This window comes from Prinia subflava, chromosome 3, assembly GCF_021018805.1.
Source record: "Prinia subflava isolate CZ2003 ecotype Zambia chromosome 3, Cam_Psub_1.2, whole genome shotgun sequence".
Classification (NCBI taxonomy): Eukaryota; Metazoa; Chordata; class Aves; order Passeriformes; family Cisticolidae; genus Prinia; species Prinia subflava.
In genome coordinates, this window is record NC_086249.1 from 76004257 (window position 1) to 76018116 (window position 13860).

At 37.5% G+C, this 13860-nt stretch overlaps 1 protein-coding gene across 12 annotated transcripts in view; it reads left to right on the forward strand.

Moving 5' to 3' along the window:
• UBE3A (ubiquitin protein ligase E3A) overlaps positions 1-13860 on the forward strand; it is a 57619-nt gene that overhangs the window by 9529 nt on the left and 34230 nt on the right. For 6 of the 12 annotated variants that reach the window (XR_010079705.1, XR_010079706.1, XM_063392535.1 and 3 more), the window contains 4 exons: positions 529-596; positions 8167-8313; positions 8914-9032; positions 12377-12421. Coding sequence is in view for 9 of the 12 variants with exons in the window: in XM_063392535.1 (XP_063248605.1) it covers positions 9013-9032; positions 12377-12421 (65 nt within the window). In the remaining 3 variants the exon portion in view is untranslated. Of the gene's footprint in view, positions 1-528; positions 597-1764; positions 1820-8166; positions 8314-8913; positions 9033-9732; positions 9754-12376; positions 12422-13860 lie in introns of those variants that run through there. The other 6 variants (XM_063392538.1, XM_063392537.1, XM_063392534.1 and 3 more) reach the window with 4 other exon arrangements.

Sequence of the window (13860 nt, forward strand, 5' to 3'; positions counted from 1 at the left end):
CTCCAGCAGTTTTATGCACCCAGAACAAAGATTGGTTCTATCTGTGATTTCTTTTGAGTTTTTTTTTTTTCCTGTTATAAATGTCAGTTCTTAAAGAAAAGAAAAGACAAATTAAAGGGTGGAAAAGAGAAAGGAAATTGGTATTTGTAATGAACTGGATGAATGGAATTGTAAAACTCTATTGCATCACTACTGAAGGGGAAAGATTAGGGAACACTGTGTGTATGAACTTAATGCTTTTGTAGTTTATTTAATGTAACATTTATTTTCTGTTGTGCTTTTTTATGAGAAGTGTGGTTTAGTTTCATATGGTTTAGTTTTAGGTAGCCTGTGAGGAGCATGGAGTTTGGTATGATAATCCTTGTAGGTCCCTTCTGACTTGACACATTCTTTGATTCTGTTTCCTTTAGTTGCAGACTTGTGACTAATCAAATAGGCACTTCTGAATGTATTGTCTTGAGTTGTGTTGAGCTTCAGATAGCTATGGAGCATAGTGCAAAAACTGAATTGTAATGTTTTGCATTATAGGTACAAGAACTGTAGAAGTCCATTTTAGAATTTGAAAGAACAAGATTCTGCAGCTCTGGAAAGATATGGTATGTTTATGTTTCCACTTACGTTGTTTGTATGCTAATAATTGTAATAGCACGTAATTATACTTTTCATTGCTAAGATTTTAAAAAAAGGTTGAAAATTAATTCTGGAAGAAGCACACATCAAATGTTCCCCTTTTTTTAGCTATTATATCCATTACTTAGTCATAATTCTCTAGAAAACTAACTTATTTGATTTTTCTTGGGGAAGATAAATACTGATGATATAACAGTGATGAATTCCCTTTTGATTTAAGAAGCTCATCATCATGCTGCTTCCATCCATTTATTTCTCCATGGATTGGATAAGAACTGGTGTGTTTCTGAAAGCTGTATGCTTTTTTTTAATTTGCTACTCACCATATTTATAGTGAGGATATGACTTGAAAAAGAACTTCAGAACTTGCAGAAAATTTATGCAATCATCAGTGTAAGGCAAGTTTACAAACAGGAATGTTGGGAAATACAGAAATATAATCTTTATTAGCAGTGTTAACATAAGCCCATGGCACATGGTATCTCTTTTTTGTTTAGGCTTTTAAATGTCCAGTCAGCTTAAAAATAAGTATGTGTATTGTGGCAGGGTTGGAACTTGAACTTGTAGCTATTTTAATTATCTCTTCCTAACTTAATTCTGGTGTAGTTTTCTGGTAATACCTGGTGTTACTGCACCACTTTATAGTGTCTTTTTAAGTTCTATAGTTCTGCAGCTTGGTACATAGAAAGTTTTTGACACTTTTAGCATCACTGCATTCAGAAAAACAACACCTAAGTTACTTTTTCTGCTATATTAAATAGGTCTGTGAATGCATATACAAGATTGTATGTAGTTATTTCAATAACAGTTTCTAAGCCATGTGTGTACTTTCTGTTTTAACCACTTAAATTGTGGGGAAGAGCTAAGTAACAGCTAATCCAAGTTTTCTGTGCCATGGGTTTATGTCTGGATTTTTCTTCTCAAGATAATTAACTTAGAAATATACCTAAGGTTTAGAAATCTCAAATTTTCAGAAGAGTTGTTCGATATCTTTTTAAGTTTTGTTTCGTGGGAAGCTGTAGACAGGCTCTAATAAAACTGTTAATTCTAAGCTGAAACTTTTAGCAGTAGTGTGTACTAATTAAAAATTGTAACTCTCTCAAAAAGCTTCAATGTTACATTATCACAATCCAGATGTTCCTGAGAGAATTGTATAGATTGGTCCTTTACTGTAGCAGGCATCTGGCAGGTAGTGTATCTTCATTTTTGCACCCACAGCACCACTGGGACCACCCACCTGCTTCTTGCTCTCCAGTGTCAATACCAGTTCTGTGTATGATGGCTCTTCTTCAAACCTAAGCCATTATTTCTTTATTACCATTATTCCTGCTGGCTGCTCTTCTTCTGGATGTTTAACTGCTTGTCACTGTATGTACGCATAGAGTCTTTGTAATGGTATGTGCTTCATAAATTGATGAAGAATTCCCCTCTAATCCCCCACAAATTGTGAGTAATAAATACTAATGGAACATCAGAAAAGCTGAATGTCATGCTACAGAATTGCATGGTTGCTTGGTTTTAATATCAGTTATATTTAAACAAACGTGCTGAAGAACTTGGTGAACAGAACGATGCTTTAAATGGAAGGCAACATGAGAGATGGGTGGCAAAAGAAATCAAAATAGAGGATCAGCAAAAGGACAGACAGAATAAAAGTTTAAGTAGTAAAGCTGAAGCAAAGCTGTAAAACTTACCTGACTGCAAAATAACTTAACATGATGAATAGCCAATAAAAGGAGAGTTACTAAAAGACATTTAAATAGGTAATTTGATTTCAGCTACTGGTATGGAAAGGGCTTTTTGTTCACAACTGTGTATCATTTTGGAGGGAGCCTGAAGTAACATGTATAATATAACTGAAAAAGAAACAAATGGTTCTGCTGTAAAAAAAAAAAAAATCAGAGGGATGTGTGTGTAGTGGAAGAAGAAAAATCAGCTGTGGTCTAAGTGTAAAATGCAGAAGCTAAAGATAATTTTGGATCTTTCCTGCTTTTACAAAGGTGAATAAAATATACATATCATCTCACTGAAATATTAAACCAGAACCAGATGTTGAAGGCAAAATCTAGAGTCCAATGTTGCAGGGGCAGTTGTAGGAAATGGGAATAACACACAGGCCTCTAGCTTTGGCCTGAGGGAAGTGAATGGGAGCAAACATTAAGTATTTTTCTGTTACTCTGTGATTTATGGATATCACAGTTTAACCCCAGCTGGCAACTAAACACCAAACAGCCACTGTCTCACCTACCCACACAGTGGGATGTGGGAGAGAGTCGGAGGAGTAAAAGTGAGAAAACTCATGGGTTGAGATAAAGATAATTTAATAGGTAAAGCAAAAGCTACATGTGCAAGCAAAGTGAAACAAGGAATTCATTCACCATTTCCCATGGACAGGCACATATTCTGTCATCTCCAGAAAAGCAGGACCCCATCATAGGTAACAGTGACTTTGGAAGACAAATGCCATAACTCCAAACACGCCCCCTTTTTCCTTCTTCCCCCAGCTTTATACTATGAGCATGATGCCATATAGTATGGAATGTCTCTATGGTCAGCTGGGATCAGATGTCCCAGCTGTGAACCCTCCCTGTGCACCCCAACCTCCTTCCTAGTGGGGTGAAGAGCAGAAAAAGCCTTGAATGTATGAAAGCCCTGCTCAGCAGTCACAAAAACATCCCTGTGTTGACACAAATCCAAAACACAGCCCCACGCTAGCTACTGTGAGGAAAATTAACTCTATTCCAGCCAAAACCTATACAGTGGAGAGTATTGACATCAAGGCAAAGTAAGTGTACAGATATTATATGATGGAGCTTTTATGTAAATCTGTGTTTGATCTCTTTGTACTGAGATGCACAAAGTTCTATCTTTATAAAACTCAGTAGGTTTTGTTTTTACTGAAATGTAAATTCCGGAGTAGCACTAACTTTAATTTGAAGACAGTAGTAAATTCAGATTCTCATTCCAAATAATTTATTCAAGTGTTAATTGTTCTCATTATCCTTCATGCTTGTGTTGCTGCTCTAATTTGAATTTGTTTGACTTCAGTTTCTATTCATGGGGATTTTATATGCATTCTTTCAGTTGGAAGATCTTTATATATTCTCTTTGTGCTATGAGAAGACTTAGTTTCTTCCAGTATCTATATTGATAGTCGTGATTAACTTTGAACCGTTTTCATTGTCTAATTACAAGGCATTTTCTTCTATCTTCATGCTGTCTTTGTGGTTCTTTCCTACTACTTCTGGAACACTTTTGAAGAATATTGAATAATTGGAGAACTGGTTTCAAGTTTGGAAGATGTATGAAGTACTTTATGCAGATGAACAGACACTCTTCCAGGGACCCTTCATGAGTCATATCTGTCATTCTTTTTGTAATACATGGGAGCATGTGTACATTTGTACACCAGTTGTGACTGCTTTAGTCACTTTAGGTTGGCATTTTCCAGGATAGAACCCAGCTCTTTCGGTTTTCTAACTAATGTGATTTTACATTTGTTGTTAGTAGTCAAATTGCTTGTTTTACCAGGCAGTGGGAAAAAAATTCATATAAAGACCTTATTGCTGTTTGGTTGGGGCTTTTTTTGTCTGCATTAGGATTTATATGATCAGGTTGCATCAGTGGCTGTTTTATTTTACTGTAGAATCAGTAATAATTTTGCCTACTAATTAGATGAAGAAAACTTACCTTCTATGTTTTGTGTGTTGGAAGTAGCATACAGGTAAGAAAAGTAATTTGTATTTCCAACTTCAGGAAGAAATACAGGTTCAAACATGCCTATTACATCACCTTTTTTTCTTCATCTGCATATGCCAATTAAGATCGAATTTAGGGGTTTGGTGAATATTCTCCAGGACATTTGATTCAATCTCAACTTATAAAACCTCTCCTATTAGGAGTCAGTTTCTTACTGTATAGATGATTGTTTTATTGTGGTACTCAAAGTTATTCTGGAAATATACTGAATTCATTCTTGGGGCATTCAGAGGGACTCTTAGAAGACCTTCAAAAGCTGTCTTTAGTGGTACACTCTTGAGAGATGGTTACATTTAATTAAGCAACTCAAATTCTGGTACTGAAAGGTAAGGTAGATCATAGTACTTCCTTGTGCAGTGACTCACCCATATTTTCATCATAGGTCAAAAAGAGAATCTTAAATTTGGATCAAAGATTACTTGGGTAGATACTTAAAATTCCTTTGTAAAGAAAACCTAAATTCTTACTAGGGCCACTTCCCATAAGTGTCACTGTTGTAATAAGTCAATAAAATAAGTTATAGTTTAAATAAGGAAAGTGTTCATCCTCTAGGGGATGTTCCTAGACCTCAGATACTGCATGTCAGCTGCCAGATTGCATTGCTCTCACAGAAAGTGACTATCAAATAACTCAGGGATAATGGTAGGTTTAGGAAATCCATGTAAGTCACAAATAAGTGATTGGTACCTGGAAGTTATTTGCCTTTTTTTTGTTCTTGCTGAAAAATACTTACAATCTCCAGGGTGTGGGTTTAGGTTCTGTATGTTGAAGTTGGGGACCTCTTCTTGCCTCATGCTTGTAGACATTCAAGGTTCAAGGAAATGTGTCAAGATCTTCCTTCAAACTATGCAACAAAGTTGCTTTTAGCCCCTTTTGAGGCATCTGAACTTGCTTTCTGACATCTTTCACTCATTGTTTAACTCCTTAAGTTGATAAGAACATCTTTTTCTTTTAAGAAAATATTCACCTGTGCCATCAGAAATAGATGTTCCAAATCACTGCGTAAACATTATTTATTCTGTTCATTTTTGATGAAGGCTAGTTCAAGTAACAAAGTTCTTCAGGTACATGGTTTGAAGACATGGATCCTTGTTTATTGTCATGCTAACTATAGTAGGGTTGTTGCAGCCCTAGTTGATTCTACCCATAGTAAATAGTCACTAGGCAGACACAGGAGTGTCGGAATTGGAGCCTGCCCCAGTCCCAAAGAGCCTGGCAGCCATCTTGAGTTCCTTGGACATACTCCTCAGGCACAAACCTCCTTTCATACCTTCAGCTGCTCAGTGTGTCTGTAAAAGCCTAAACTGTAAGCCATGCTGATCATAACAGTGAGGACCAGGGAAATTTGTTTGAGTAATATGAATAAATATCTGCTCCGGGGTTGCTGTTTCTATCCTCTATAAACTAAGTGACAAACAGAGGAGGTTTATGGTAGAGAAATTCCTGTGACAGAAAAGCAGTTGGTTTACACCAATTCATAACACCATTTTCCAAGATCTTAGTGTATTCATCAGTGTAGTTTTCCTTTCCGAATCAAGTAGTGTCTTTTGACTCTCTTAACCAGGTTGGGAGTTTTTGTGGCTTGTTTGTATCAAGCAGTCAAAATGTCCTTTGAAATATATTCAGAATAGATTTTTGATGGCAGTCTCCTTCACCACCCACCCTGTGTTTCAACGTGCTGGTCTCTTTGCCAGCAGACACTACTCCGCTGATGCATGAATGAGTAAGGTTTTATAAAAATTAATTCTTTCATCTGTGCTGGGGAATCCTTGCCAATCATATTCTGTCCCACAGGAGTGGCAGCAAGGATAGGTGAGGAAGGTAGGATGAGAAGGAGATAAAAGAGAGAAATGATTCATTAAGGTTTTTTGTATCTAGACTGCTGAAAAGAAGCATGAGAATTTTAGACCACAGTACAGTTAGTCTAGTTTTAAAGTATATTGTGCAACAAATCAGGAATGCTGAAGCTACCTGACTCAAAGCTCTGACCTGTGACAAATTCAGTTTGTAGATACAAATTTCACAATGAAACGTAGATGAGGTAACTTCAGCTCAGTGAGATTTGTGACAGTTCAGCCATTGCCTCCCGTCACAGAACTGCCACAGATACTATGTTCGGTGCCGTGGTAAGTCAGTCTAACAGAGTTGGATCTGTATCAGGCCTTGGCACAAACTTTTCTTGACTATGACTGTGGAGCTGCCAACTTAATGTGTATTTTTTAACATTCCAAAATCTGGTGGTGTTTGAATCCATCACCAGCACTTCATGTGTTCCTTCACTATTGTCAGTCGTGTTTGTGACTTCTCGCATATGAAACAGCCTCAGGAAAACTTTGTTTTACTAAGGTCGATGGCAGCCTGGTGTTCCAACGTGCTTCCGTTTGAATGGAAGACTACTGTAATAAGCTTTTGTCAGTAGTCTGGGTGATATAGGACCAAGTCTAGGTAGGGAGTCATTGGTCAGGCACACTCCAGAACATGAGCTGGTACTTCCAGTACTCAGACAGAATGCAGGTTTCTCTACAATGAGGCTTTAGAGATGATACCGCTGTCCTCTGACCAGTGTACTAAAAGTTACTTGGGCAAAGTGCTAGAAGCAGTGTTAGAATAGGAGTGTTTCCTCAAAACTAAGGCTTGCCTGAAAGTGGACGTTTTCAGGTCTTAATCAGAATGTCATAAGCAGAGCAGTATTTCACAGGTTCTTAGTTTTGCATCAGCATCTTGGGTGTTGCCTTTCCGTACAGCTGATGGCCAGCAAACATTGAATGGAAAATCTTTACCCTGTTCCGTAATGTTGACAGATGAGGAACTTTTCCAACTGACTTTTAATCGTTGTTCTGTGTTCCTGGCATTGACTCAGTTAAACTTTGACAATTTACACCTATGAAACATAAGTATTGGAGAACCTCTGTTTTGTTTTGGAGATTTTTGGTAGCCTACTTCTTTTTTTACTTTCCTTGTGTCAACTGCACTTGTGTTATGATGAGAACACTCAAATATTACTGATGTTAAAATCAACAGATGAAACCTTACCTAGCTTAATGAATGATAAAACTAATAAGCATCATTCTGAAACTAAGATGAATTTTGTTCTGTGCAGAATATGTGCCAGAATGGCAAATTGTAGTAGATTGGCAAAACTGGGCAGCTTTTCTGACAGACTTTAGAAAATCATGAGCCGTGCTAAGATCTTACTGCAATACTGTTGTAATAGGTTGGACTGAAGCACAAAAGAAGGTGCAGTAAAAAAGTAAATGTTTTTTACTAAATATTTAAAGCTGTCTGATGTGCTCTCTTAGTATTTGCACCAGATTGTTATGTCTGCAGGTGTTGCAGAGCGCTGCAGTTGTGCCCTCAATAGCTTTGTGCACCTTTATTCTGTGTGAGGCTTTTGCTGCATGGCAACCTGCAAATGTGGGGTTTCATCTGGGTTACCACAGGAGTAAAATTCTCAGGATACTATACAGATGTCTGTCTTCATAGCTACTGCTCTTAAGAGAAAGTAAGATGACTTTTTATTTACTAAATACAGTATTAACATTGCAATTTTTATCAAAACTTTATATGAGCAGAAAGCGAATGGTGTTTGTCATCTAATTCTCCTTCAGAGGCCTTTTTTCTCTTCTGGCTTTTTCCAGCACTCTTAGGAGCTTGGGGAGGGGAGAGAGAATGGGATGAACTGAGTGTTGAGGATTATGTTTGGAAATATTTTATCCGTTAACTTTGGTTTAGAGTAGATTATAGCAGTAGGTAAGAGACTAACTGGTTCCTTTTCAGCCATGGAAGTAATCAGCTGGGGTGGTCCCAGGGCGCTCTGGGCACGAGTATTGCTGAGTGATCATTGGCTGCCACCTGCGTGACAAAGTAAAGGACCAACCCTTCAATTTATACCAGTGGAGCCAGATCACGGGAAACAATTGACAGGTAAAATATACTTTTGAAAATTTAAGGGAGAGAAGAGAGGAGACATAATATACATGGAGCAAAGAACCTAAAAGATTTGCCATAGATAGCAAAGGTTGCTCCCATGAAACGTTTACATAGCTATAGGTTACTTCTTTTCGGGGAGAGGCACACAACAAAGTTCAGGTTACTTGTTACTGCCCTGGGAACAGAGCCTTGCTAAGAAACAGTGTTAACTGAGATGTAGGAGCAAAACATCTACTAGAATTTTATTGCAGTTAGAGATTACAGTTCATGTTTATGCACACACACTTCCAGATCTTTGAATGCTTGTTGTCTTGATGTTGCCTGTTTTTCGCTGGGCCAAGAGATGGGTATGGCGTTTGGTTTTTTAGAAAGACTAAAAATAAATTGCTGAATTTTCAAGTTTACCAGTTGATTGTACTGTAGTGGGTTAGTCTAGAAGTTACATTCATTCATGCAAAAAATGAATGTAAGTCAGTCTTAATCTCGCTGATCAAACGATGCTTAGCATCAGTATTTTTCTTTTTTTTTTATTTAGAGAATTGGCTGAAAATAGCATTTAAGGACTTTTAATTAAATTATTTTTTACTTATTTAGAATTGTTAAGCTTATGCTTAGCCCAGCGTGATACAGGACTGGTGCGACAACTCGGTTTTGATCAGTGACTCAAAATTGTGATCACCCTGATGTCACCGAATGGCCACAGCTTGTAAAAGGTAAGCATAAAGCATATCAGGTCGTTTCTCAGGAGTTTTCTACTAGAATGTGTATTTGAAGGTATTTAATTTGTATGGCTTGAAGTTAGTTTTATTAATAATATTAAGTTACATTGTTTGTTTAAGATAAGTCAGCTGGCAAAGTTGACTTACACTCCTGCTAACATTGATTTCAAAGCTCGCTTAGTTTGTCCCTGCCTGCTTTTTAAAATACAAGCACTGTGGTGCTCCATGATATCCCTCTTAAGAACAATACTATCACTTAAAAGTCTCTGGTAGTTTTTACTGTCATACTGAATTTCTGTATAAATCGTTTAGCATACTTACCCAAGCATGTGTTCAGTTTTTGTTTTGAAGTATTTATCTGGGAGGCTTGATGATGTTAAAGTTGTGTGTAAGCTTGCATACCATTTCTTTTCTCATCTAGAGGGGTACACTGGAGGTAAAAGGAATGACTTCTAGAATGCAGAAGCTGTTCCCTGTGTTACTGGAAATGAGCCACCATTTGAATTTGCGAGCTCATACTGCAGTATTTAGATTAGTTGGTGTCTTGTGATCAGTATCTACAATCGAATTCAAAGCTGAAATTTTTAAGAGCATTTGCTCTGAGATTTTCTCTGAACAGAACTCTTGTTTCAGATTTTAAGCATGATGAAAGGACGTCTTGCCGTACTATATAGTTGTTTTTCAGTACTGTTGCCTGCTCACAGGAAATAACAAGGTATCTTGTTTGTAAACAATTGGGTATTGCAAAATAAATAGCTTCTCAGCAAACAAGTACAATTCCCGTAATTAGATTGATCTTCCACTTCATTTTACTGAGTATTCCAAGCTCATTTTATTAGGTGCTTACATTGTCATTTGAAACCTTTTTAAATTGAGTTAATCTGTCCATTAAAAGCTCTGCAAATCATATTTACAGTAGGTCTGCTCATGTTTTAGAATGCAATAAGCTGAAGGAATTTTCACCCTGTGTTCTGCAGAACCACTTGCCTTAGCGGACCAAACCTTTTTTGACCCAGCTAGATGGTATCTTTTCTTATATTGTTTATCTTAGAGATGCAACCTCTTTTTTTCTTTTCAAGTAACATATACTGAACTGTATTGTCCATTTACTGCCCTTATAATATTCTCACAAATAGTGAGGATAGGAAAAGATTTTGGATATACTGCCAGCTATTTAAATATCCATACTGCAGATCACCAGGCTACTTTTTTTACATGCAGAGTTTAGATGCCAATCTGCTCTTTTTCTGTAATTCTTTATACTGCTGTTTATTTTAAAGGCTGAAAGTGATCAGTATTCTTGATGTTTTTCTTTTAACACCACTATTTCCTTTGCATTTTCATAGCAACTAAAAGCACTGCTCTTTTCCAAGGCTGCAGTGTGTTGTGTGTCCCAATACTAGAATTAATAGAGCAAAGCCTTAAGTGTCCAGACATTTTGCTACCATTTTCTGAAGTCCTTGAAGTAAATAGAGGAGCTAAACAGTATGAATATAAACATACATCTTTCTACTATTCCAGCTTCTAACACTTACATGCTCAGGTGAATAAGTGGGGGAAAAAACCCTGAGATTCTTTTCCCTAAGCATTTAGAGGCTTGCTTTGGTCATCAGAATTAAAGGGAAATTTTTATTTGTTTTGCTGCTGAGCATTATTTTTGTCGGCAACTGCCTTGTCCATCCTGGATTTAATGAGTAAGGGAAACGTAATTTGGAGGTAAAAATAAAAGCCAAATTTTGAGATTGCTGTTTTCCAGTTAAAGGATATTTACATTTTAAGCATGAGTAAAAAGTTAGTTGGATAGGAAGTTCAGAATTCTGTCCCTAGTGTCTGTTAAATTTTATAAATTAATGAAATACAAACAAATAATTTCCTGTGTTCTGCATCATCTGTCACCACACAGTATCCAGCTTGCCTAGGAATTAAAAGTTGTCTGCCAGAAATGCCTTCTAGGCACTGGGTCTGTTTAGTAGAATCCAAAAAGTTGTTATTATCTGGTATTTCAGAAAAGAAACTAAAATTTTAGTAGAGAATTTGGAGAACAGTCCAGGCTTTAATAGGAGAGACCATCCAGTAAAATAGCAAAATGAAACAAGAAAAAAGAAATGTATCAGGCTACATATGAAGATTTCCAATAGCATTTAGAATATTATAGATAGTTATATAATAAATAGAGAAATTTAGAAATTGCATTCCTATAAATAAAGTTTTTTTTTCTTGTAAAGCTACAGGAAAGTCTGCTTAGCTGTCCTAACTGAAGTCTCCCAGCAGATTCTGGTGAAACCTACAAAGTTAGTTCTGTTTGCAGATTTTAATTCACTTCTGTTTTTAGCGCTGTCATGAAAGACATTTTTGTTCACTAAGCTGCAGCGTTTTACTGTAGTGGCTGTGCTCTGTTTCCACTCCTTGTGCAGTATTTCCAGCATGGCAGTTCTGGTCAACTGTACCAAAGTTTGTACCCACTCAAAAGTTCCACAAGGGCTGATTTCCAGGCATCCTAGGATGATGGGAATCAAAACTGCTGCATTTGTACTGCCTTGTCTTCTGGCTTGCCTGGCTGTAAGCTCACTGGCTAGGGGGAAGTTCTCCCTCAAAGAGAGAAAAAAAACTAAGAAAGAAGTTAACAGTTGAATCAGTGCTGTCTTAAGGAAGATGGGAATAAGGAGGAGCTAAATAACTATAATTTAGTCTTTACTTTGCATTAGTACTGAGCTATACCCCTTGAATTACTCTGTAAATTAAGTCAGTGGGGTTGCTAAGCTAAACACAGGTGCTGCTTGTGCCAGGCAATAACACTTAATTCTGCATATTACTGGCTGGTCTCTTGGCTGGATTGAAGAAAACAGAAAGCCATCTGTGAGATTAGCTCCATGAATTCAGGTGGAGAGAGATGCGAGATTTGCTTTGAGATTCTTTTGGATCCTGCTTCTGAGCTGCTGCTTCTTAAGAGTCCAGCTCTGTTGAGAATTTGTCGATCACTGATAATCTGAGTACACGTTCTGGTTACAGAAGTGGTTATGAAGAGTTAGCCCGGAACAGGAGCACTATGCAGCCTGAATGCGGAAGTACTGCCAGCAGTTCTCTTCCCTAATGGTTCCTGTTGCTTAAGCAGTGGGGAAAAAAGTGCTCTCCTTCTTAGGGAAATCTGGCTTAATTATAGTATCATGTTTTATGTTATAAACTGTATTCTAGAGTTTGATAAATTAAATCTGCAAGTACCAAAAAGTTGATGCTTTTAATGGCAGTAATACACACATCACATTCCATCTTTCATAATTTCATATTGCAATGACTTAATAGAACAAGCAATGCTTAAGGTTTTCTGTTTGGTTTTGCAGATCACCAGGAGAACCGCACTCTGAGAACATTGAAACTAGCCGAATGTAAGTAAATGAGTGGATGAGTTTGGATTACCTTGATTAAAAATGTTCTGAACATATATAACAGTCACTCTTGCATCTACTTAATAAAAAGAAAACAAAAGCTGAGTAGAACACTGAAATTACCTTAGAAAATTTCAAATTAATATTTTGCAGTTTTTGCAATTTTAAGCCTCTGTAAAAACCTTTTTTTTTTTTTTTTTTTTTTTTTTTGAGAGTGCATGAGTTGTAGGGAACTTTCAGAGGTTTAATTTAATGTGAACCAGTAGATGGTGACATATTACAGTGTCAGAAATCTTATTGCCTATATTCAGACTTGACAGTAGGTAATTTCTACCTGCTGTTCACTAACATCTTGCATGGATTTGAAGACACTTCAGTGCTAAGGCACAATACCTGCTGGTATCTGTTGTGGCAGATGTATTGTTGAACTAAGAAAAAGAAATTGTGACTTAATTTGGTGAATTTATATGCCAGTTACTTCTAGAAACAGAAAATCAGCTCTTTTTCACTAAACCGTACTCACAGAGCATCTTGCTGACAGGTCTGAACCTTTTTCTGTCTGTCTTCATTAGGTTAGAAGCCAAGGTGAACTAAAATCAAGATTGTTCATTTCAATTTAAAATTCAGAGGAGTTGCAGGAATTAGAGGACCATTAAAAAAAAAAAGTTGTTTGAGACTTTATTCTTCTGTGAGTTAGCAAACAAGGATTCTTTTCCAGCTATTCAAACTGTCCTGTCTTAGAATTCAACCAGGGAAACCACAAACTGGTCTTCTGGCTTACAGCACAAGTTCCAAAATAATAGAGGGAATGTAGCCCAGTAGTTGGTGTGCTGTCTGGGGCTTCAGAGGATCGGGGTTCATTTCTCTTCTGCCACAAACTTCTTCCCTGACCTTAAACTGTCTCCTTCACGCCTTCCCCCCAAACAGCCTAGCATTTTACAAGCTGTGGACTGGATGCCATTTTCAGGATGTTTTGCAGGCTAGGGACATAGTGGGAATTGCTCGAGGACTTCTCTGCTGTAGCTGCCCGACTTAAGGAGGAACAAAACTGCAGTGACCACCCCCCCCCTCCACATTGGAATGTGTACCTAAAAAATGAGGAGGAGGGAACAGTGAGGGCTTTTCTGGTTTTATTAGGAATTCACTGCAGTGAAGCCTTCTCTTGTACTAGGAGCAGCAATTCTCCTGGTATGACAGATTTCTTTTCCCTTGCTCGTACCATCTGCTACAGAAGCGCTGTCCAGCTGCTTTCTTAGGAGTGAGGGTTGCAGGGATCCTGACCTGAGAGGTGGCTCTGCCTGTTGCTACGTGGACTCTGCATGTTAATGTGTTAGAGGTCGCAGGGCAAAAGCCCTGCCATGGTCTCTTATTCGTGCTCCAGGAGTGGCCCATGCTGCATTGTGGTTTATTGTTCCTGAAGCAAGTTGAGTCATGTCCTT